The following is a 26271-nucleotide window of genomic DNA, read 5'->3' on the forward strand; positions in this document are numbered from 1 at the left end:
GTGCCAAGTTGGCAGTGCAGGAGGCCAGTTTGGCAGTGCCAAAGGGCGGGGGTATGGAGGGAGAGGGCTCCTGAAAGGAGAGCCTTTCGTGACTCCATAGTAGGTGGGGTGTGGGGAGGAGGGGTGCTGGTACCAGTGTGTGGGTGGGGTGGGCAGACCTTAGCTGGTGAGTGGGGTGAGGTGGGATGGGGCAAGGTTAGGTTGTCAAAAGATTGGAGCACCCTCTCAAAGGAGCTGGTTTTGCCAGCATCTTTAGGTCTGTACTCAAAAGAAATTTCTACGTGTGGATGAACTGTGAACTGAATCATATCAAACCACCCAGCGGAAATCTCACCGGTTTTCTCACTGAGGGCAATATTTAGGAATTCTTTGGAAGAATTCCACCCAAAATTTCTGTCATTCCTTTTTCTTCCACAATTAGATTCGCTTCTGCATTCCTGAGTGGACAAACTCAATCTTTACCTATGTTAATTATTATATCCTTTTAAAAGCGTAAGTCAAGCATCGTGCATAACTACTACTGCAACATCTCTGTGGCCATGTGAGAGAACTAGAAAACCTGCAGGCCACTATGGGGCCTGTAACAACTCCATCAACAGGCGAGTCCATACGGATATATCTCAAATTAATAGATGTGGTTTCTGTGGCAATTACTTCAGCTGTGTATATTGAGACCTTGCATTTCAGTAGACTATCAATTTTGGCTTGGAAATGCTGGGGAATCAGTTTGAATAATCTTTGACGGTGGGTTTCACATTTCTAACAGGTGGCTAAGGGTGTGGCAGATAGAAACAGGGGCAAAACAGCTATTTCTTTGTGATATCATTTGCATTTAACCAACTGCTCAGATGACTGAAGAAGGGATAGGTGGCAGGCAAGATTAACCAGCCAATGCAGCAAAGTATTTGAAGTAGTTTTAAATGCAACTCATGACGAGGCGCTACAAGAGTTAAAAACCACCCCTCTGCTCCTTCGCCAACAGCTTCGCCCATCCCATCTCAATAAAAAGCAGTGGGTGTGACAGATCTGTTGGGGTAGCACTCAGGAATATCAAATAGTTTTCATCAGACCTTATCACACCATACACGGGGATGAGAGAAGATAGTAGAATACGCATGGGTCAGAAGGAAGGCAGATTTACATTTATTTAGCACTTTCAAGGCTTCAGGAAATCCCAAGTGCTTTACAAACAATGAAGCACTTCGGAGTGTAGTCACTGCTGTAATGTAGGAAACACTGCAACCAATTTGCATATGGCAAACTCCCACAAATAGTAAAATGGCAATGATCTGATAATCACCTTCTTACTGATACTTGCTGGGTGAGTAAAGTGGTTGCCTCTTCTTTGACAGAGTATAGAGAAATTTATTTTCAGAAAGGCACATTAATTGAAGATGTGTTGATGGGTTTGCTGTGCATAATGATTCAGGCACCTTGATTGAACAGAACATGTCACCAATGTGATCAATATACAATGCTGAAGATCAAGCATCAGATCAAGCCCAAGATAGGCTGCAACGTCTTTTCTTGTCAGCTTCGATCTTGTATGTCTCTCTAGTGGGGACCCTAAATTGGATTCAACATGAATTTGAATTGGTTTTTGATGCAAACAAGTAGATGGATTCGGATCTGCCCACTCCGTGCTGCGCAATGACTTTGTAACTTTAAAAATGAAGTAATTTTTTTAAAAAAACACAATGCTAAAGATCCAAGCATTGTTTAGACAGAAATTATGGACAGAATCTTATGAGAATTTGGCAGAGTGTCAGGTCTGGTGGAACTCTCCTGCTCCACTGGCCAGTTCTCTCTCCAGATCTTGTCCCTTTAACTACTACAGAAAAGATTAGACGTGGTATGTCCCATCACTCTAGCGAGGCGTGGACTCTTATAACAAGAAGCTCATGCCTCTCTACTGACGAGAAGCTGACAGGATTGGAATGACTTGCTGGCACGAATCATGCTTTCCAGATTTTGAGCACACACCACCATTCCCTGAGACAAAGAGTGCAGCCTCAAAATCACCTCCATAGTTAATTTTCTCTATTGTGAATTTAAATGCACTGTGAAAATCTTAAGTGTGATGGAGAAAAGGGTCTCTGATATTCCCCAAACAAGTTTTGAGAGTCTTGCAAACTTGGACGGTATCAAAGGAACATAAATTATGAGAATATATTTCAAGCACAGCTGGAATATTTGACATCTAAGTATTTTTGGTTTACGCAGCTGGAACTTTCCTTACATTAGTTTGCTGGATTTTATGACTTTTTCCCTCTGTGCTCTGATCATTCACTCTCCCTGGCTTGTTCAGTTTTTCAGTTTCTTGTTTGCTTTCATTCCTAGTTCTCTATCATTCTTCACTCCTCTCTATTCTTTGCAAATGTTTTCCATTTCATCCCTCATTAATCTGACTACTGGCAATGCCTGAATCATGCTGAATGCTACTTCCCTTTCTTCATAATCACAATGTCTCTCATCTGCTCTGATCTCCGTAGCATTAATGCTTAGGAGAGACATTCCAAAACCAATTTAAAACAGTGCCACTGAGACACTTTCCCACCATCACCCCAAAGCACCTACATTTTCACTGCCTTTTTTGGACCAGGAATTATGCCTCAAAGATCTATCAGTTAGACATCACACACGGTTAAAAAAAAAACATAAGGACTGAAAGGAGTCTCACAAACCACTCAGTTGCGACCAACCATTTGGGAAACCCTGCTTTATAATGAACAAACATTACTATGTACGATTCAAGAAAAACCAATACTGTCTTAGGTAATTACCTTTACTTTTCTGCAAAAAGCCCACTAAATCAAAATCATATATACTTTAGACTAAAACTCTGTGCTGAACGTCCCCTTTGTCACTATGACTCCTCCCACAAAATCTTTGCCTACTTGTCAGGTTCTTGAAGACTATCCACTTTTCTGTGACTAACTCTGAACTTTTCCATGGCTGCCTTATAGAGTCAGGGACGATTCAGCTCAAATTTGAACTTAACTCACAATTCCTGTGCAGTGACTTTAAGAGAAGATGCGAAAAAACTATGGTTTCTAATGGCTCTACTCTCCTGGCCCACAGGTCCTGGCAAATCATTTTCCTCTGCTTTCTGAACTCAGGACTTGCACACGTCAAGTCAGGTGCTTTCATTTCCAACCTCAAAGACCTTCTGGCCAAATTCCTACAGACAACTTTGCAGAATTTCAACCAAGGATCCACCCTGAATCACTCATCTCTATGGTAACAGTGGTTAGTTGGGATGTCAAGACCAAACGTTTTGATTCTGTGACCCACGTAAATAATTTATATCTCTAACGGTTTTAATGACCCTCTTCCCAGACTTATTGATTCACAAGAAGCCCCCTTGTTTACAAAGATGCTTTCAACTTCTTTGATCTGAGAACTGATTTGATCTGATTAATTTAAACCTTATGAAGACAACTGTAAATTCTTGGACGAAGCCTTCTGCTCTCACTGGCAGGAAGCTTGAAGACGAGAAGGGATGTAATTAGGTGGGATGGTGCCATACCTGGAATCCCACCACCTTCCTGTCACTGCCAGATCCAGTTCTAAGTGAAAAGGCCTATGGTCAACCTTCCTGCACCACTGTCTTTTGAGATCCTTAAGTGACGAATTAATGACTACTTAAGGACCTCATCTCACTGCTGCTATTATAATTAGTGACTAGTGGGTCATCGCCATGCAGGTAACATAGCACCTAAAATTGTGTAGTCAAGGAGGTAGTTCCAATCTCCATAGGGGTAGTTTCAATGATCAAAAGCAATCAGTGCCTGATTGAGGGATTGGAACTGAGAGCTAACACTTTGGAGTTGCTGCCAACCTCTTGCACCCCTCTCCCCCTGACCGTCACCCTGTGAACCCAGCCACTTATCTGCGGTCTAGATTGTGGTCCCTGTCCTTCTGAAAGCAGCTATGGCCTCCTCAGTTGCGCTGTTAGGTGCAAGAGGTGCTGGCCTCCATCCCAAAGATCTTGATTCTGTGTTAGGTCTGTTGTTGGTTTCTGCCTGGTCAGCTTGTGGTGTGATGGGCATTCCCGACAAGAGACTTGCTGGTCTCCCATTTAGTGCTCCTTGATTCTTGGACAAGATTCCACTCCTCATCTCCATCAAGGAACTTCGGAATAACAACCCATTATTTTATGTTTTCACACTTCTCCCTTTTATCTCTTTATGTAAACATAGACTATCCTCTGAACGCCTTTGGGATGTTTACCAATTTCTCACACCCAGGCTTTTCCACTTATTACTTAATCATTTAACACTTTGGGTGTGATCTCCAGCCCATGTTCGCCATCCATTTGAATGCTGGTGGGGTTCAAGTTCTGGAAGTTACAGTTCCTGCGGCGAGAATGCAACTTTAGATCTCCCTTGCCTCTCGCCAGCAACGTCATCAGGTTCGTGCCTACAAAGGGTGTGAATCTGCTTTGTATTGACTTAAATATTATTAACCTGTCCTTTAATCAGATATTGATCTCCCCTCCCACTGTATATTGACAATGTGGCGACATAACGCCACATCAACATGGTTCACAATGGGTTCACACAGATGTGAATCTGTTGTGTGGATCTCCTCAGGGGTGCAAAAGTAAATATAGCCCCAAGAAGAGATGGATATGGCCAGGCAATGGCTTGGCAATTCCCCCGACACTGCCCCTTGGCACAGATTGGCACTGCCAAGTTAGCACCATGATCTTGCCAACCTAGCAGTGCCAACCTGTGCTAAGGGGTTTGCCCCAGTGGAGAGACTCATGTAAATGAATTCATTTAGTGTGGTGGCTGGGAGCAGACAGAGGAGCAGGAGATACCAGTGATGACCATAGGGGGAGGGAGAGGAGATCTTTGGGGATGGGGGGAGGCAAAAGGGCCAAAGATTGGTGGGTGGGAGGCTGTTGATCAGGGGAAGATAGGGCCGATGATCAGGGTGGTGTGCCAACTCCAATCAGAGGTGGGGAGGGGAGCTCCTAAGGCCTCAGTGGTTGGCTGTGGAGGAACTTTGTACAGGTTATGATTGGGGCGCCCTATAACGATCTCTGTGCAACTGGTTTTGCTGATGTATTTAGGCCTCAGCTCCTGTATGTGAAACATGCCCTTTGATTTTTTTTTGGCAGTGTCATAGATCTGGAAACCACACTCTGCCATTTTTTGCTTAGCACTGCTGCCTCACAGCTCCAGGTACCTGGGTTCAATTCCCGACTTGGGTCATTGTCTGTGTGGAGTTTGCACATTCTCGCTGTATCTGTGTGGGTTTCCTCCAGTTCTCCGGTTTCCTCCCACAGTCCAAAGATGTGTGGGTTAGATGCATTGGCCATGTTTCTTGGTGTCCCAGGATGCATAGATTAGATGAATTAGCAGTAAGTATGTGGGGTTATGAGGATAGGGCCTGATTGGGCTGTTGTTTGTGCAGAATCGATGGGCCAAATGGCCTTCTTCTGCACTGTAGGGATTCTATGATTTAGTCCTGAAATTGCTTCACCTAAAAATTCTACTGCAAAGCATATGAACTATGGAATCCAACAAACATATTGTTCGAGTCTTAGTCTACATTTGCCTCTTGCTTCCAAAAATAACCGAATGAAAACTCAGGTACAAAAATAATTCAAGTCAGCAGAACAGACCAAAAAAGTGGATACAATGTAGAAGGTATTGCCAGATAAAAATATCAATAATGTGAACATAAGAAACAGGAGGAGAGAAAGCAATCTAAGGAATAATAAAAGCTTCAAGAAGCAAATAATAAGATAGAAAATAAAATAAAGCACTGAAAGTATAAAAACTGAAATCTTACAGACTGACTGAAATTGAAATATGACTCAAAGTTTTAGTTTAAAGAAACAAAACCAAACTAGTAACGCACTTAATTAAACATCTAAAATGAGTCTGAATAGAAAAGGGGAAAATCAAAACTATTAATTAACAAAATCAACAGTATAGACAGAAAACATAGTGAGCACGTTTGTCTGCACATATATGTACAACCATTTGAAGCTGCAATCTATATTCTGATTTATAATGTTTATGCAGTAATTGACTACTTATAAATGACGTGCAGTGAAATATAAACTTCGTAACACCAAACTTATAAGCCAGTTTCAAAGTTTGATCCTTGGGTCTTTCAATGTTTGATCAGAAGAACAGTGATTCAAACTTTAGACATTAAATTTGTCATAGTGAGTTAAACTAACTGAGTTAATTATTCCTTGGCTTTACTCATTTCATTTTTATGGTTTATGTAATTGGTGAATAATTTAACTGGAAAGTGACATCTATTCATAGAACAACGATGCTGTTGAAGTTAAGGAAATATTCCATTGCAATAGAGCAAATGAATATGATTTTACAGTGCAATCAAGTATTTTGAAACACGGAGAAAGAGCACACTGTATGGGATAAATAAAAATAAAATGTGGGAATACGTTATTTGGTGCATAACTAATAGCTTATGAAAACCAATTAAAATTTAAAAATGTTTAAATTTATTTATTGGGTAGGGCGAATCTGTGGAATTCAATGCCACAGAAGGCTGTGGAGGCCAAGTCATTGAGTGTCTTTAAGACAGAAATAGATAGGTTCTTAATCAATAAGGGGATCAAGTGTTATGGGGAGAAAGCAAGAGAATGGGGATGAAAATCATATCAGCCATGATTAAATGGAGCAGCAGACTCGTTGGGCCGAATGGTCTAATTCTTCTCTTGTATCTTCTAGTCTTTTGGGAACATTTGTTCCTGAAGACTACTTACAATACCTAATATTTTTGGTAAAACAGACACAAATGACAGAAAATCTGGATGTTCAGTGTCAATTTTTGGGATGCTCTGAGTGACTTTGGAGGGTCAAAATGATGTATACAGTGCACATATATATATTTCTGTGAGACTTGCTGGACATCATATTGATGAATAGGGTAGCAAGTACACAGTGAAAGCACACTGGAACTATGCAGAAGAGGCAGTCTTGCCACTTCGAATCTCAGCATGACAACTAATAATCTTCGCAAATCATGCATCACACAACAAGATTTGGCAGCAGGAAGGAAACCCCATTCAGTACTATCTAAAAGGATCATCAACTACAATCAGATGAGTAGATAGATGTCTGGTGGCTGTTGCTCTGATTATACAAGTGTTTGGTGCTTTCCAGAGATATTTAAAGTTATCTATAGGGAATGGTGTGGTATGTACTGAAAGACTTAGTTCTCGCATGAAGGCCTCTGCATAAATCAGTCGCTTTCTGACATAGGTGCAATAGCAAATATTCCCCTTTGAGTGCAGCATTAGAGGGAGAATGATCAAAGGTCATGCAGACCAAAGGAAGTTGCTGGAAGAGTAAGGAAGAGAGGGCGTAAGGCACTCCACAGAAGGTCCTTTCTGCCCAGAGTGTTCAAAAGCCAACTCTCTAATGTGAATTTCAGTGAATAACAATGGCCACAATTGTAACTGTCAGGGAGGGTGAGAGGCGGATTGCATGTTGGATAGGGGTGGGGGTCCTGGGGTGGAGGAGGGGAGAGGGATGGCATGTCAAAGCCCTGAAAAATGATACTGAGCCAAGGCCTGACATTATCCTATCCAGCTGCAGGTAGGGCACCCCATGGAACTCAGTTCAATAATTAAAATATTTGAGTTCCCAATTAACTCAGGATTTAACCCAGAATTCTAGCTTTAACTGCCCGAGTGCTGATTTCTCAAGGGTCAATCAGACTAGAGAGCAACACGCAGTATTTCTTTGGTGGAACTGACAGACTAGGAAGCCTTTAAAGAGTGAAACTGAATAGTTGCATTCCTGCTTTGTGACTGGTACTCACAGCATTGGAGTGCGCTTTCACCATCTGACAGGTGATTTCTAATATTGTGAAAGTCAGTTCACTTGTCTTGAATTAATTCACCATGTGAACATTGTTGACAAGGTCATCAGCCCAACTTCTCTTGAGAAGGTGGTGGTGAGCTGCCTTCTTAAACTGCACTTGATCTATGTTTCCCAGCTATTAGTTTTCATCATAGCTTGGCAGTAGCTTATCCAGCTCTACCTTGAGCCCTTGACAAAGAACAAAAGGAAGAACAATGCCAGTAGCATCAGAGCAGCAGTAACAACATTGGGAGCAGCACATGTTGTTCCACATGGCAGAGGGGATGGATACAGACGTCCAACTCAAAGCAGGCGAGAACCACAACAGAGTCTAGAGGCGGAGGGCTAGCTCTCTTGACAGAAGGAACAATACAGCAAGATAATACAAAATAAAGGATAAAATTCTAAAGGGTATGCCGGAGTAGAGGTACCTGCATTTATATGTGCATAAATCACTGAAGGAGCCAGGATAGGTTGAGTGCATGGTTAACAAAGCATATGGTACTCTGGGCCTCACCAGTAGGTGCATAGGGTACAACAGCAAGGAAGTTATGCTGCACTTGTACAAAACAACTGTTCAAACTCATCTGGAGTAATGCATTCAGTTCTGGGCAGCACACTTTAGGAAGGGTGTGAAGGCAGTTGAGTGAATGAAAAAAAGATTTGTGGCAATGGTTGCAGGGATTCAGTTATTTAAAAGTTAGAACTGTTTTTATTGGCGAAGAGGAGGTTGAGAAGAGAATTGATCATCGTATTTCAAATGATGAGGAGTCTGGGAAGAATAAATAGAAAGAGACTGGTCCCACCGATGGATGGATCGAGAACCTAAGGGCATAGATGTAAGGTAATTAACAAAAGGAGCAATGGCAGTATAAGGAAAAATATTTTCATGCAGCGGGTGGCTAGGATCTGGAATGCTGAGAGTGTAGTGGAGGAGGCTTCAATTGAATTTTTTCAAAAGGGAATCAGATCATTATCCAAAAAGATAAAAAATGCAGGACTGTAAACATTTTATGATTTTATGTTAGCACTCAGGAAGTTCAGGCATTCATGCCAGGTTATTGCTGATTTTTACAACCTCCTGGAATGAAGCCTGCTTCCCAGTGAACCTGGCAGGCCATTGGTAAACATTGTGAAGATGCTCACTCCTTTGTTTTGCTTTTAAATGCTAACTTGATGATATTGAATTCAAAAATTTTATGGCAAAGAAGTTAAAATATTCAGTTTCATAAAATGTGAAAATATTACAAGTCAAATTATTGGTAGGTACACTGTGATACACAATAAACAATTCAACACTGCATGCAAAATGATCTTGCAGTAAATATATCAGTAATGAAGGTTGCAAAGCTAACCCAAGAGTCCACCATTTAACTGCAACACAAACTTTAAGCCACGTATTGAGTCCAACTGCCCCTCACTCCTTAAATGTCAAAATTCTGGCCTTATTTCCTGAGGAATAAATTGAAATCTAAAAATGTACCTACCACCAAATGCAAACAACAATCAAAACACAGCACATCATTACTTAGAAAGAACCAATGTATCAATCATATAGATGCTCTTCTGAAAACTGTCAATTTGTGCACCTTCCATTCGAATGATGCTTCATTTACTTCTGAAGACCACTGAATGTATTTAACTGTTCAGCTAATTTTCTTTATGAAAAGGAAGCCAACAAATTTTCTTCCAAATTTAACACTTCTTGTGAGTTAAAGGTTTGTTTCACGGTCACTGGTCACTTCATATGGCACTATTATCTGATCCATTACTTGCATGTTATCTTGTCTCAGATCTGTTCATTCCATATTTTTAAAAGTATTTCCTTCAAAGCTCTTGCGTCCAACTTCATTTCGACAAGTTAATTACTTGGTTATATGCTGATTCAATAAAATCTAGTTAGTAGTCAGACTTTGGGAAATAACATTTTAGGATGGATAAGTTTTTCAAATGCATCATGATTAAATACCATGCATTGTGTTCCAAGATTGCATACAATTCAAAGATTGTCAATTTTACAGCTAGCTTATTTCTTCTACTCCCACTGTCATTTCAATAGTTGTACGGACACAAAACAAACTTCCATGTCCAAAAACTTTTACAGAAAGTAAAACTGAACATTCAATTCAAACCTATTCCCCTTTCCCAAACTGAAGCTTTGACTTTGGTTTCTTCCCAAATCTGAATGATGATTAGCAGTTACCCAGGCCCATTAACTATTAATTAGTTTCAATCTTACAAACAGTCACACAAAGAAAGAGCAGCTTGCGGCATGGAAAGCCTCTCAGTTAATAGCTGCAACATCTATAGCAATGTCACCACAACGGGCACATTTCCAAAGTGGTGATGTATTCACATTGCAAACTAATAGACTGGAATAAAAAGAATAACTGTAATACAAGAATTTAACATGTAAAACTGCATGAAACTTTTCATGAAGCATCCAAAATTAAATTCAACTTTTCCTTAATACCATGTTGTGCTTCTATGTTACTTACAACACAATTATTGTGATATCCAAATAATAAGCATGAAATGTGAAAGAAGACAGATCAATCAAAGCAATTAGATGCAAAAGAAAATGTTAAGTACAGTACTGCATAGTTTCAGGAGTAATTTTACAAGTCTGAACTCCTGGTGCACAGCTTTGGTTGCTCAGAGAGTATTGGGAACTTGGGCATGACATGAGTTAATCCTTAGAACTTTTCACCCATTAGTAACAGGAAAGACTACAGGGCCTGCTGAGTTCCCGCTCAAATTCCACACTGGCACCTCCAGCAGGTTAAGCTCCATGCCAGGAATGTGAATTTGTAAAATTTACCCATGTTTAATGAACTGACCATTTAAAGTATATAGAACACAAGATATTGCAGGAGAATTACGATATACCAACGTACAAAATTAGAGGTGTTCAACCTTCCGCACTATGCATGTGTCCCTCAAGTATTCTTGATGTCAGATAATTCTGATTGTTTTTATGCACACCTTGTCCAGTTTGAATTTCTTAAGTCTTAAAATTTGAAAAGGACAGGTTAACCACCAATTCGTCATTGATGAACAAATCCTGAATCAAATGCCATGATTCTTAAGTATTAACTGAATGATATATATAATTTGATTGATGTTTTTATTTTACTCATGGCTTTTAATATTAAATAGTATGTGCCTATGCAGCCTACAAGGCAGAAGTTTGGACACCCCTGTACTAATCCATTTTAGCACTAGAAACTTTCACTGAACAGATTGTAAATAGCACTCTTTGTAAGTGATCACAATTAAAATAATATACAAACAAGCAGTCAGTCCAAGGTCTTTGTGAAACAAGGCCCATCAAGAGGAAAGAAGGATTAAAGTTCAGATGGTGACAGAAAAGGTCACGATTGGAGGAGTTCAGAGGTAGAAGCAAAGGTTGTCAGAGGCGATTCACTCGCACAGGGACAGGTGCACAACAGGTGACTGGAAAAGAATGAGAGGATAGTGGAGTAAAGTTAAAACAAACATTCACAGTACATGAAAACAAAAATCCCATATCTGACAGAAATTGTTCATCAATATAAATTGCTAATGTATTGTTAATGCTAATTAATATCATAATAAAAGCTAGTTGTTTTAAATAAAATGGAATTGAGAAATCCTAAAACCCACCTTGGGAAGCAAACACCAGTCAAATTAACCCAAAGATGAGCCTCAATTTCTAAGATTTACTTCTGTATGATTTCTGTTTCAGAATCTAAGCATTTTTGCACTTTCCAGCTATGTTGCTGACAGCCCAAAAGCAAAGGCAAGACTGGACAAACTTTATGGCCATCACCAATCTGAGTTCAGAAATTCTCTTACTGTCCCTTTCTCTCAAACCAAACTAATGGCGTGGCTTACCACGCCATTATAAGACCCTTGTCAGGCCTCACTTGGAGTACTGTGCGCAGTTCTGGTCGCCTCACTACAGGAAGGACGTAGAAGCTATTGAAAGGGTACAGAGGAGATTTACAAGGATGTTGCCTGGATTGGAAGGCATGCCTTGTGAAGATAGGTTGAGGGAGCTGGGACTCTTCTCCCTGGAGAGACGAAGGTTGAGAGGCGGCCTGATAGAGGTTTATAAAATGTTGAGAGGAATAGATAGGGTGGATTCTCAGAGGCTATTTCCCCGGGTTGAAATGGTCGCTACAAGAGGACACAGATTTAAGGTGCAGGGAGGCAAGCACAGAAGTGATGTTAGGGGTGAGTTTTTCACTCAGAGGGTGGTGAGTGAATGGAATCGGCTGCCGTCAGTGGTGGTGGAGGCAAACTCGCTGGGGTCTTATAAAAGACTTCTGGATGAGTATATGGGATTTAGTGGGATTGGGGGTTATAGACAGGTCTATGGATTGGTAGGTGTTGATGTGATCGGCGCAACTCGTGGGCCGAAGGGCCTGTTTGTGCTGTAGTGTTCTATGTTACCAGTAACATGCTTCTCCAGCAATGGAAGATATCTGAGCCAAAGGATTGGGAAGGAGAAGAGGAAATTTAAACATGTATAAAATAAATCTAAACATTTCTGTTCACTGAAGAAACACAACATCTGTCAGAACAACAAATACATTTCTGGTCTGGAGTAAACAAATGCATTCAAAGAACTCAGACAAGTTAGCACGTTTTCTACTGCTGGCGGATTCAGATAACCAAACGGAACATAAACTCCAAATGCACAGGGCTGCTTTTGAAATCAGCTTTGCCCCTGTAAATTATGCCAGTGAGTAGAAAATAAGAAACCAAATATTAGTTACATCTCATAGAATCTGAATTCACACCAGGTAAAAGTGATGGCCAAGTAGGAGGGTTGCCGTTCTTGAGACAACTGGCAGATGATCAAGATGTAGCGAAACCCTTAAGTCGTGAATCTCGCCAGTGAGAATGCAACTTCCGATTTTCTCAACCTTCACCAGCAGAGTAATCAGGTTCATGCCCACAATGGGTCTGAACCTGTCGTGGGGTTTTCCCCAGGGGCATAAAGGTAGGTATAGCACGGTGCCAATCTGTACCAGGAGCAGTGCCAGGGCACCTGCCCCCTGTGGGAGCCTCATGGGGGGAACTCATTTGCATGTGGTGGTGGCTGGAAGCGGATATGGGAGCTGGGCATGTTGGCATTGACTGTGACAGTGGTGGTGGTGGTGGTGGCAAAAGAGTCCAATGTTCGGGGGAAGATGGGATACCGGCATTGCCTGTTTGGGGGGGCAAGGGTGGGCAGGGGTCTGATGTTCAGCAGCAAATGCCAGCACTGATTGTTGGGAGATGGGGGAGGGGTCTGACATTCGGGCGGACAGGTGTCGGCAGCACTGATTGTTGGTGCTGACTCCAATCAGGGGATGGGCAGGGTGAATGTCAATTCCAATCAGGGTGGAGGGTGGGGGTTTCCCTTGAGACCTCAGTGGTCAGCTGGGTGGCAATTTCATTCATGTTCTGATTGCAACATCCTTTAAACATAGCACGCCGATTTCGGTGCAGGCTTTGCTGGCATATGTAGGCCCTGCGTCCTACATGATATTTTGAACCTCGTCCAGCCATTTCTTTTTAACAGGATGTGGTAAAACCTAGAAAGAAAACCAATCTGTTTCTCTGGGGAGGAACATTCCATTTTTCTCACTGGAACCTACACTCTTCCAAATTCCGGTAAGATTGCCCCTGAAGAAGAACACTCTGGGTGGAATTAAATGCATCCCCAAAGGTGAGTATGGAGGCAGTGAGGGGAGGTGGCGGGAGGGAGGCTCTTAGCCAGGCCTATGTTTGACCTGATGTCATGAAATTTCATGAAGTCTGGAGTTGAGGACTCATAAGGCAACTCTTCCTGATTGTATACCACAGTGCTGCCACTGACTGCTGAGTCTGTCCTGACATACCCATGGATGGTAGCGGTCATATCTGGTACATGATCTGTAGCTTATGATTCTGTGAGTATGATTATATCAGGCTGTTGCTTGTCTAATCTGTGAGACAGTTCCCTCAATTTTGGCATCAGCCCCCATATGTTAGTCAGAACTTTCCAATGTTGACAGGGCTGAGTTTGTCACTGTTGTTTCTGGTACCTAAGTTGATGCCAGTTGGTCCATCCGGTTTCATTCCTTATTGATTCTCTAGTGGTTTGAATGGTTTGCTAGGCCATTTCAGAGGGCAGTTATAGTTATAGGTGTGAACCAGGAGACACATGTAGGCCAGATCAGGTAAGGATGGCTGATTTCCAGAAATGATGTGGAGATGCCAGTGTTGGACTGGGGTAAACACAGTAAGAAGTCTCACAACACCAGGTTAAAGTCCAACAAGTTTATTTGATAGTAAACGCCACAAGTTTTGGAACGCTGTTCCCTCGTCAGGTGAATGGAAAGTTCTAATCAGAAACAGGGCATATAAAGGCACACACAGTTTACAGAATACTGATTAGATTGCATGTCTTTACAGGTAATCTGCTATTCAAGTCTTAAAGATGCAGACAATGTGAGTGGAGATAGCATTAAGCATAGGTTAAAGAGATGTGTATTGTCTCCAGACAGGACAGTAAGTGAGATGTTGCAAGTTCAGGCAAGTCACAGGCTTACAGATAGTGTGACATGAACCCAAGAATCCGGTTGAGGCCATTCTCATGTGTGCGGAACTTGGCTATCAGTTTCTGCTCAGCGACTCTGCACGATAGTACGTCATGAAGGCCACCTTGGAGAACATTTACCTGAAGGTCAGAGGTCAAATGCCCATGACCACTGAAGTATTCGCCAACAGGAAGGGAACAGTCTTGCCTGGTGATTGTCGAGCGGTGTTCATTCATCCATTGTCGTAGCATCTGCATGCTCTCCCCAACGTACCATGCTTCTGGACATTCTTTCCTGCAGCATATTAGGTAGACAACATTGGCCGAGTTGCAACAGTATGTGCTATGGGCAGCAGTCACGGGCATTCGGCCTCTGATCTTCGGGTAAACGTTCTCCAAGGCGGCCTTCATGACAGACAACTGAGTAGAGTCGCTGAGCAGAAACTGATAGCCAAGTTCTGCACACATGAGAACAGCCTCAACTGGGATCTTGGGTTCATGTCACACTATCTGTAACCCCCATGACTTCCCTGAACTTGCAATATCTCTCTTACTGTCCTGTCTGGAGACAATACACACCTCTTTAACCTATGTCTAATGCTATCTCCACTCACATTGCACTTTTAAGACTTGAATAGCAGATTAGCTGTAAAGACTCGCATTCTAATCAGTATTCTGTAAACTGTGTGCGCCTTAATATACCTTGTTTCTGATCAGAACTTTCCACTCACCTGACGAAGCAACAGTGTTCCGAAAGCTTGGGACATTTACTATCAAATAAACTTGTTGGAATGGTATTGTGAGACTTCTTACTGTGATTTCCAGAAAATCAGATGGGTTTTTACGACAATTGATAATGGATTCATGGTCATTAGACTTTTGGTTCCAGATTTTTTGAATTCAAATTCCACCATCTGCCACGGCGGGAAACTAACCTGGGTTAGTAACCCAAGGCATTATTCTGGGTCTCTGGATTATGAGACCAGTGACAGTACCACTACAACACCCCATATACAATTATTTTTTTCTTTAAAAGTATAATCAGACAATAGATTTGACTAGTCTTTTAGTCAATCTAATGAACCCATCTTCTCAGCAATTGAATCTTTTTAAAATATAACCATTGTTAAAATAAACTGAACATAAAACTGTATAGACACAGAATATTTATCTGTCGTGAACAGAAATTATTGCCATGAAATAGCCTGTACATGATACTTTAAAATGTTTTATATTATATTATGACAATAAACATAACAGATTCCCTTCCTCCAATGTATAGCACATTACCACAAAATGTTTTTGGAAAATTGCACTCCATCCTATCACTATAGTTAATGATTGGTAAAACAGTAATTATATTAAATCTGGTTATTATATTTAACAACTCATAACGTTCCTAGCACCACACTTAGTGTAAACTTTTCTAAACATGTCAAGGCATGTGTTCTTTAAATGCACTTCAAAGTATAAAAAGAGTATTTCACTTCAATTTAATCTATAGCATTGCTGAAAAAAAAACCTTTTTTCTCGATCCCATCTGGATAGCTCACAAGGATACCAAATAATAAAGGGATTCTTCATTTATATTGCATGAGAAGAGAGTGCTAATTGAAGGGCAAGTAGACTCTGATTGGTAAAGGTATTGTCATGGAGAATGCACCAGGGAACAGCTAACTGCCAAGCATTCAATTCAAACTCAAACCAGGTAGGTGAACTCTGATTGGTCAGGGCATTGCCATGGGGAATGAACCAATGAAATGGCAAACCCAAGCTTCTGTTTAGTTGAAAAAGGCACAATGCGTGGACACAGTCCTTTTGTCTGCAAAGGACATGGCTCTGTGTGTAAATAACATGTGTAACTTCTAGCAAGTGAGCTACACGGTGAGTCTGATTGATAACCTTAAATTGTTTTTTAGTGAAGTTCTTAGCACAATGGCAGAATCACAACTGATGTTGAATTGGAAGACTTTCTGGCTGTTCCTGTTGGTGGGATTAATTTGTTCTGCCAACAGTGAGTGCCCGCTACAGATTCCCCAGCAGCAGAGGGTGCAGACAGTGGGAAAGGCCATTGATAGCAGTAAGTCCAGGAGATCCAACCACCAACCTCTGCAAAACACGCCATGGGGTGGGATGGAAAATCCCACCCTATGTTTTGAGATAGAAGCTGGTTAGGCACAGACCTTTTTGGGAATGTCCTCAACCATATTGCCGGTCATCCTAACTCTCAGCTCAATTTCAATGAACTGGGAAAATTCAGCCCAATCTGCCATTAATCTGGGTATTTTTGTTGGTCGTTTGTACTTTTGAAAAAATATTTACAGAAATTTTGTAAAGAAACAATCACAGCAGTTTTTCTTGTGCAGTTAAAATGTTCGGATTTTTCAAATTTCTGCAATGATTGTTTCAAGGCCACAAAATATTTTGATAATGAAGACAAACATACTTGTTGTTCAAAATAGGTGAGCCTTTGAATGAAAGAGAACTGTCATGCAATATCCTTGAACTATCAGCTAGTGTGACATTATGGAGACTAAACTGGAAAGCTGCCAAAATCGGGTACAGGGATTACAGTGTGCAATTTACTTCTTGCATGTTCAAAGTGATGTGGGCATCACATAAACATTCTGCAGCTGTTAATAATAACGATTGCGTTATTCAGGCCAGCGCTGAACATGCTGCTGCATGGTGAATGCCTGCATGTCACAGCATGGGGCTCAAATTTGTGCAAGGCTAGCACTACTTACAGCTAATCTGCACAATTTAAAGCCAAACTGCACTTCCTCAAGGTGAAACACATTCTGGCTGAAGCAGAAAGTAGAATTGTTAGAAGGGTAGAAGACCAGAAGGAAATTACAACAACGGTGCAGTGGCCCACAGAACGTGCCAACAGTTCCTGGAAGCCATAATGGAGGTCTTAATGCAGAAGCTTGGCTGGTCAGGACAGGTCTTCTTATTTCAGGGGGCCGTAAAACATGACCTCAGAAGGCAGTGGAGCAGTTGGCCAAGATAGTTAATGCCAGGATTCTGGCCCTGTGGACCTGGATACAGTGTCCAACAAGGACAAAAATACACCAGCCCAGTCCTCCTCACTAACATCTGGGGATTTGTGCCAAAACTGGGAGAGCACCAGCCTGACATTGTTACCCTCATCAAATAATACGTTATGGTCAATGTCCCAGACTCAGCCAACCCTTCCACAGTATGTCCTGTCCCATCTGCAGGACAGGTTGATCAGAGATGGTGGCAATGGCATACAGTAGACATCCCGAAGCAATTTACTGTCAATGGAGTTGGTGGTTTTGAAGTGTACTCACTGTCGCAGTGTATGGGTGACAGCAGCTAGATTATGCACAGTAAGTGCCCACAAACAGCAATGTGTTAATGATGATAATCTGTTTTTGTGGTATTGATTGACGGATAAAAATTGGCCAGGACAGGAATCAGGGGTAACTCCCCTGGTCTTCTTTGAATTTTTGCCATGACATCGTTTAGATCCATCTGAAGCAGCAAGATGGCACTTAAGTTTAAAATCTCATCTTAAAAGAGGGGGGGGGTGGTCACGGGAATTGTAGTGGCGGGACATGGACCATATAAAGGTCTATTGACCTCAGATAGGATTTTCCAACCTTGGGGCGAGCGCAGCCGTAAATCCCATCCAGGAACTCCCTCAGTCAGTTTTGCACTAGAGCTTCAGCATTGGCTTTACTGCTTAAGCCCTGGAGTGGGACTCGAAACCAGAAGCTTATAACTCAGAGACGAGACTGCTATCAGCAGAGCAACAGCTGATACACATGATATGGCGGAGGTTATAGTGGATGCCTTGGTGGTTATTTTCCAGACGTCGCTGGATTCCGGGGAAGTGCCGGAAGATTGGAAAACGGCTAATGTTACACCGTTGTTTAAGAAGGGTGCCAGGCAAAAGGCGGGGAATTATAGGCCGGTTAGTTTAACGTCTGTGGTAGGTAAAATGTTAGAATCCGTCATTAAGGAGGAAATTGCGAGGCATCTTGAAGGGAATTGCTTGATAGGGCAGACGCAACACAGTTTCATTAAAGGGAAGTCGTGTCTGACAAATTTACTGGAGTTCTATGAGGATGTGTCTAGGGCAGTGGATGGAGGAGAGCTGGTGGATGTGGTCTTTCTGGATTTCCAGAAGGCGTTTGACAAGGTACCTCACAAGAGGTTATTGCAGAAGGTCAGGGGACATGGAGTTGGGGGTAGGGTGTTAGCGTGGATAGAGGATTGGTTGTCAAATAGGGGGCAGAGAGTGGGGGTCAATGGGTGCTATTCGGATTGGCGGTTGGTGACTAGTGGGGTGCCCCAGGGGTCGGTGCTGGGGCCTCAGCTATTTACCATTTATATAGATGATCTGGAGGAGGGAACCGAGTGTAGGGTGTCGAAATTTGCTGATGACACCAAGATTGGGGGAAAGGCAAATTGTGCGGAGGGTGTGGAGAGTCTGCAGAAGGATCTAGATAGGCTGGGCGAATGGGCCAGGAAATGGCAAATGGAATTTAATGTTGGCAAGTGTGAGGTGGTCCACTTTGGTAGGAAGAATGGTAGGAAGAACTATTACTTGCGTGGCGAAAAACTGCAGCAGGCGACGGTGCAGAGGGACCTCGGGGTCCTTGTGCATGAGTCGCAAAAACCCAGCTTGCAGGTGCAGCAGGTGGTCAGGAAGGCGACTGGGATGCTGGCCTTCATAGCGAGGGGGATTGAATATAAAAGTAGGGAGGTCTTGCTGCAGCTGTATAGGGCATTGGTGAGGCCGCAGCCGGAGTACTGTGTGCAGTTTTGGGCGCCGCACCTGCGCAAGGATATTTTGGCCTTGGAGGGAGTGCAGAGGAGGTTTACTAGGCTGATGCTGGAGTTGAGGGGGTTGGGCTATGAGGAGAGGCTGAATAAACTAGGCTTGTACTCGTTAGAGTTTAGAAGAATGAGGGGAGATCTCATTGAGACGTATAAGATGATAAATGGGATGGATAGGATAGAGGTGGAGAGACTCTTCCCGCTCAAAAAAGACAGTAGGACTAGGGGGCACAGCCTCAAGATAAAGGGGAGGCAGTTTAGAACGGAGTTGAGGAGGAACTTCTTCACTCAAAGGGTGGTGAATCTCTGGAATTCTCTGCCCGTTGAAGTGGTGGAGGCTGCCTCGCTAAATATTTTTAAGAAGCGGGTTGATGGGTTCTTGATAAGAGAGGGGATTAAGGGTTATGGGGAGAGGGCGGGAAAGTGGAACTGAGCCACGACAGATCAGCCATGATCTTATTGAATGGCGGGGCAGGCTCGAAGGGCTAGATGGCCTACTCCTGCTCCTATTTCTTATGTTCTTATGTTCTTATATCCACCATCAGCTGACACATTGGATACAGCAAAGATCCTGACAACTTCCTACCTGCAGTACTGAAGATTTGTGATCCAGAACCAGCTGTAACCTTGAGCCAAGCTATTCCAGTACAGTTACAACACTGACATCTATCCAACAAAGCGGAATATCACCTGGATCCTATCCATTAAATCCAATCCAGAAAATTATCACCATATCAGTCTACTCTTAAAACTTCAGCAAAGTGATGGAAGATGCAATCAACAATGATATCCAGAAACACTTGCTTACAATTACCTGCGTTCTTGTGTTCAATCTGTGTTCTGTCCAATACCACTGTCTGTGTTCTGTCCAATGCCACATAACTGCAAACTTCATTACAACCCTCACCAAACAACAACAAAAAAGTTAAGATTAAGAAGGGAGGTGAGAGTTACTGCCCTTAACAGCAACGGAATCTGGGGGAAGCTTTCTATTTGTTGGAGTTATACCTTACACAAAGAAAGATGATTGTTGTTGATGGAGGTCAATCACCTCAACCCCAGGAGAGTGCTGGCAGCTCAGGAGTTCCTCAGGGTAGTGTCATAAACCTAACCACCTTCATCTGATTCATCAATCATCTTCCCTCCATCGTAAGGTCAGAAGTGTGGATATTAACTGGCGATTGTAGTTTTTAGTTCCATACACAACTTCTTAGGTAATGAAGCAAGCTGTGCCCAGACACATTATTACTTGAACAACATTTTGGCTTGAGCTGATAAGTAGTAAGTAACATTCATGGCACACATATACCAGGCAATAACCATCTCCAAGGTAACATCTAACCACCTTCCCTTGACATTCAATGGCAATACCATTGCTGAGTAGCCCACCATCAAAGTTTTACAGTGGCACCATTGACCAGAAACTTAACTGGACCAGATATAGAAATAACATGGCTATAAGGCCAGATCAGAGGTTGGGGATTCTGCAGAAAATAACTTACATCCCGATTCTCAAAATCCTATCTACCAAAAGTGGGAAAATTGGCAGGAATGGAAATTCTTATCAAGCATTGGTGAGTATTTCCCAAACTGAAATTTAATTTAACGTCTGAATTCCAACTGCAAGCTAATAAACAGAAACAACCTGTCAGTGGTAGCCTATCAATGGCAGTTAGGTATATATATTTGTTGCAAGTGATTGCCTGAATAAATGATTTATTACTGTGTGCAGGAATATGTGTGCTCTTGTAACCTGGGTGTGGCTTAACAAGTTGGTTAAAAAGTTTCAGCTGACGCACAAGGGTGTCATAAAAGCTGTGCATCATAGCCAAAGTGTAAAAGGTGGGAATTTTGTGAGATTAGGTGCAGAAGTTGAAGGATATGCTGCTTTTTTGCTCCCAATGTCTGTTGTGGTAAGCTTGAGGAAAAATATTTATGAAGGTACAAACATATGAATATGAACAGGAGTAGGTCATTTAACTCTTCAAGCTTCTCCATTTGATAAGATCATGGTTGATCTGATTGTGGCCTCAACCCTACTTCCCTGTCCAGTCCCCATAACCTTGGAGTCCCCAACTCAGCCTTAAAAATTACTCAATGAGCCTTCCTCCACTGCTGTCTGGGGAAGAGAGTTCCAGACAGAGAAAGATTTCTCTGCACCTCTGTCTTAAATGGGGGATCTCTTATTTTCAGACTGTGTCCCCTTGTTCTAGACTCTCCCTCCCTGTGGTGAGTTTGGCATTTAATGAGGTGGGAAGGTGCTGGGTGGATGGGAGGAGGGGAGGGTGCACCTGCCCATTTAAAGGCCTCACTTCACCGTTGCTGGCATTCATCCAGCCACAGAGGGGAAACGCTTTATGTGGGGAGCCTGGAAATATGCAGGCTTCTGGGGAGGGTCCCTCGTGTCAGGCATTCAGTGCCAGATCAGGGGACCCAGTAGCAGGAACAAGGCAATCCTTGCTGCTGACACCCCTCCTCTGTTACAACCATGCTGTGATACTCCTGCTATCATTCACTTGCTCGTGCACTGGTCTGTGATGATCTTGGGTCTCAGGTGGGTAAAGTACCTGCAGAAGCCACTGTCTCTCCCTGGTCGGATTGCCAACCTCGAATAGGCTGGAAGCTCTGGGAGAATAGCATATCCACCCCTGGGGTTCTTGACCTTAGGGAGACCCACCACTGCTGACTGGCACTTAATATGGCAGGTCTTCTCAAAAATAGTTTTCATCTTACACATCAAGTTTTAGAGAGGGATGCCCAATGATTAATGGAAGTCCCCACTCCCTGCTTCACCTTTCAAAGATATATTCATGTTTCTGATGTATGACTCATGTCATATTTGCAAGTTGAAATGTTTTTGCAAGCAGAGTTAACAAAATACCCACCACACCATTTTGTTGATAATATTTCACTGAAAGAATAGACAATAAAACTATTGCTTATTTGGAAAAAGCAAGTTCCTAAGTTTGATATGTGTAGAAGAAAGTTTGGAAATGGCTGATGTAAACTAGAGAACTACTAAGTCTTAACATATGATCGATCTGTTAAGATATAGAAGATAGAATGTACTTTTTAGAGGACCTACATTCAGGCATCGATTCACCATGTTCAGTAACATCAGGCACCGTGTTAGTGAAACCATACTCTGGTGACATTCCTGGCTGGTTGGTAATCTCAATATCTGCAGAAGGTGGATATGGTGGGGGAGGAGGAATCGTTAACTGGGGTGGACTACGTGGTTTGCCTGACACTGGCGATGCAGCTCTTGGAGGCTTAAGTGGCACCTGACGTCCAGCAATACCTAGATAGGGGATTAAGTAGGGTAATAAGTATGTCTGGGGTATATAATGGTGAGCCTCTAGCAATCTGATACAACATTTTAACACAAACTGAGGAAAAGAGACAAAAACAGTATTAAGTAAATATAACCAAGGCTCTCAGCAACATAATCAGAACATTAGCAATAATTCACGATTGGTACAGTTTTATAACAATAATTTCATTGTAGGTATGTTCAAAACCAGTCATGCAATGACCTGCATTTACCTGTTGATTGGAGGCAGAGAGAAATGTTAGCAGCAGGCTTGTCTGTAGTTCCCCCATCTCAATACATTTTAGAGATGTGCTACTTGATGTATCCCTCTCTGACCTCCCTGCTGGTGGCCATCTATGTTATTCCAGTGAATCTGAGAGTAAACTTGAGGAATGGCATTGCAGATTTCAATTAAACCTTCCACAACTTTCTGGACTCAACATGAAGTCAATAGTTACAGATCATAATTTCCACCTTTGTTTTTGTCAGACAGCAGCTATTGATAATGATTCTGGTTCTGCCATTACAGCTCCTCTAGACCCATCTTTTGTTTATTTGCTTGTTCCATTAGTATCCAGTTTTGCTTTGCACCATCATCCCTTTTGTCATCTAATCTCTTCTGCCTTCCACACTATCACAGACCTGACATTTTGTCTTTCCTTCTTATTGCCTCTTTTCCTGCCTTTGTACTTACTTAAAACCTGCTACATCTCTTAACTTTTTCCAGTTGTGATAAAAGATCACAACCTGAAATCTTAATCTTATTTCCCCCTCCACAGATGCCGCCTGATCTGCTGAATATTTCCAACACTTTTTGTTTTTAATGTACACTGTAGTGACAAATCAGCAGTGACACAACTGAATTTACCATAACAGTGTACTTGATATGGTTAAATTTTTGTATTGCTTGGATTAACATGTATTGATAATTCAATCTTTGCAACACATCATAAACAACAATTGTACCTTTATGCTGAAGACACTAATTTGAGATTGACGAGTTATCTTTCGTAAGCAGAACAAAGTTAATGCAGTCTGCTCTGTACTCCAACAACATGAAGATCTGTACTTGTGGACTTAAAGGGCACTTGCAGAGCACAACTTGTCGATAATGAATATGCTAGTGACATTTTTAACGTCAGCAAGAGTCAATTATAAAAACTTGCATGTTGCAGTTATAATGCAACCTTTGTAAAGACTCAATGGTGTTAATGCTCCCTTCTAAAGCTTGCCAAACTTCAAAGTGCCCACATGCCAGTGACTTGGATTCACAATTGTGCAGTTTTTGCAAACTACATTCTAAAAATTCAGAAACTGCAATATAACTGGCTCATTATACATGTTAATAGTTAACGTAGCTAAAAGTAGAGATATGCATAGCTGACTCACTAAGATTTACTTTATTACCTGATTTAAATGATGATGCTTCATTCAGAAATTAAAGTAAGCTCACCAGTTTACTTTTTAGATTGTACTCATTCACCAGTAACACTCGATCAAAGAGCTATTAGTTTTCATTTGACGTCCCAACAATTAGAGCAGAATCGTGCACCTCAAAAAAGTGCTAAAAATCTGGACTGAACAGAAGAAGTCGCTGCCACTTACCAAAGGTATTGCTCTTCTCAAACTCTGTCCCATCTAATGTATTTGGCATACGACGTGGTGGGGATGGAGCACGTCGTTTTTTCTGAGTAGAATTTAGGGATTCAGCACCAGTCTACACATCAAATAGAAAATATGACATTAAATATTCTGACATTGTATATGATCCAGTTTGAAATCCATACATGCAATTTTACTCCAGTTCCCAGCTTTGTAAATAATGTCAATAATGTTGTCCATAAAAATAGATCAGTTTAGAATTTATTATTTACGAAGTAACATATTCCACCCAGTATCTACAAGTTAATTTCATGCTCCTAAACTCTCTTACATTGTAAAGATTACATAATGGGAACAGATAATATATTGATAATGTTATTATTGGATTAGTAATCCAGCGTCCCAGGCTAATGCACCAGTAACATGAGTTTAAATCCCATCATGGTAGCTGGGGAAATTTAAGTTCAATTGATTAATACATCTGGAATTAAAATGTCAGTCTCAGTAACGATAATATTGGAACTACTACTAGATTTCCAGAAAAACCCTTCTAGATATCTGCCATCCTGATTCAGTCCAGTCTTCATTTGAATCCAGACCTACAACACCATGGTTTATTCTTAATTGCCTTTTGAAATTACCTAGCAAACCACTCAAGTGAATCAAACTGCTTTTGAAAAATCAAATAAGAGTAAAACAGGATGGCACCAGTCTACTTGACATAAGCAGTGTAATCAACAAAGCAGAACTTACCCGGTCATCTGGGGACTTGTACCACAATTGGAGAAGCTGTCCCACTTGTCAAGAAGCAGCCTGAACAAAGTCATATCTTATAGCCAATGTCCTAAACTCCACATCACTTTCCCTGTGCATGTCCACATGCATGTGTCACAACGGTATTTAGTCTGGAAGAAGTGGCCCTAGGAATGGCTCAGCAGGACCAGTACTCACCAAGCTGTTTTAGGTCCAGAAGGACACTTCTCTTATTCTGTGTCAGCAGCAGGTGATGAAAAAACTTGGTCCAAATATAAACAAAATAGGTGATGTGAGATGACTGCTCTTGACTTCAAGGCAGCTCTTGACTGGGTATGCCATCAAGGAACCCTGGCAAAACTGAAGTCACTGGGAATCAGGAGAAAACTCTCCATTGACTGGAGTCATACCTAGTAGAAAGGAGGATGGCTGTGGTTGTAGGAGGCCAATCAGCTCAGCCGCAGGACATCACTGGAAGAATCCATCAATGTTGTGCCCACAATCTCATCACCTTGAGCTGTTTCCTCAAAGACGTATTCTTTGTTATCAGACCAGAAACTGAGATAATTCCACAATATTCAGTACTATTCCTGACTCCTTAGATACTGAAGCAGTTCTGTGACCACATGCAGCAAGACCTGGACAACACTGAGGCTTGGGTTGATGAGTGTCAACATTTGTGCTGTATAAGTGCCAAGCAATGGCTATCTTCAACCAGAGAATTTAGCCAATTCCCCTTTACATTCAAGAGCATTACCATCACTGAATCCCTACCATTACACTCTTGTGGATCACCACTGACCAGGAATTTAATGTAAATAGAATGACTGCAAAAGTAGGAGTTTGAATTATTTGAGGACGTGATGAGGAGGATCAATGAGATATTGCTATGGATGTTGTCTAAATGGAATTTAGTGAAGTATTTAACAAGGCCCCACATGGCAGACTGGTCAAAAAGTAAAAACCCATTGGATACAGGATAATGTAGCAAATTGAATCCAAAGTTGGCTGAGTAACGGAAAACAACGGGTAATGGTTGAAGGCTGCCCTTGTGAATAAGAACATAAAAACGTAAGAACTAGGAGCAGGAGTAGGCCTTCTGGCCCCTCGAGCTGCTCCACCATTCAGTAAGATCATGGCTGATCTTTTTGTGAACTCAGCTCCACTTACCCACCCGCTCATGATAACTCTTAATTCCTTTACTGTTCAAAAATTTATCTATCCTTGCTTTAAAAACATTCAATGAAGTAATCTCAACTGCTTCACTGGGCAGGAATTCCACAGATTCACAACCCTTTGTGTGAAGAAATTCCTCCTCAACTCAGTCCTAAATCTGCTCCCCCTTATTTTGAGGCTATGCTCCCTAGTTCTAGCTTCGC

At 41.9% G+C, this 26271-nt stretch overlaps 1 protein-coding gene across 2 annotated transcripts in view; it reads right to left on the minus strand.

The window, feature by feature from the left end:
* The window catches only part of cobl (cordon-bleu WH2 repeat protein), a 346895-nt gene that overhangs the window by 60022 nt on the left and 260602 nt on the right, over positions 1 to 26271 (minus strand). For both annotated transcript variants that reach the window (XM_080209130.1, XM_080209137.1), the window contains exons 7-8: positions 24143 to 24254; positions 22310 to 22525 (exon numbers count right to left, since the gene is read on the minus strand). In XM_080209130.1, coding sequence (XP_080065256.1) covers positions 22310 to 22525; positions 24143 to 24254 — 328 coding nt within the window. The remainder of the gene's footprint in view (positions 1 to 22309; positions 22526 to 24142; positions 24255 to 26271) is intronic.

Source organism: Carcharhinus amblyrhynchos, chromosome 2 (genome assembly GCF_965287045.1).
Source record: "Carcharhinus amblyrhynchos chromosome 2, sCarAmb.v2.hapA, whole genome shotgun sequence".
NCBI lineage: Eukaryota > Metazoa > Chordata > Chondrichthyes > Carcharhiniformes > Carcharhinidae > Carcharhinus > Carcharhinus amblyrhynchos.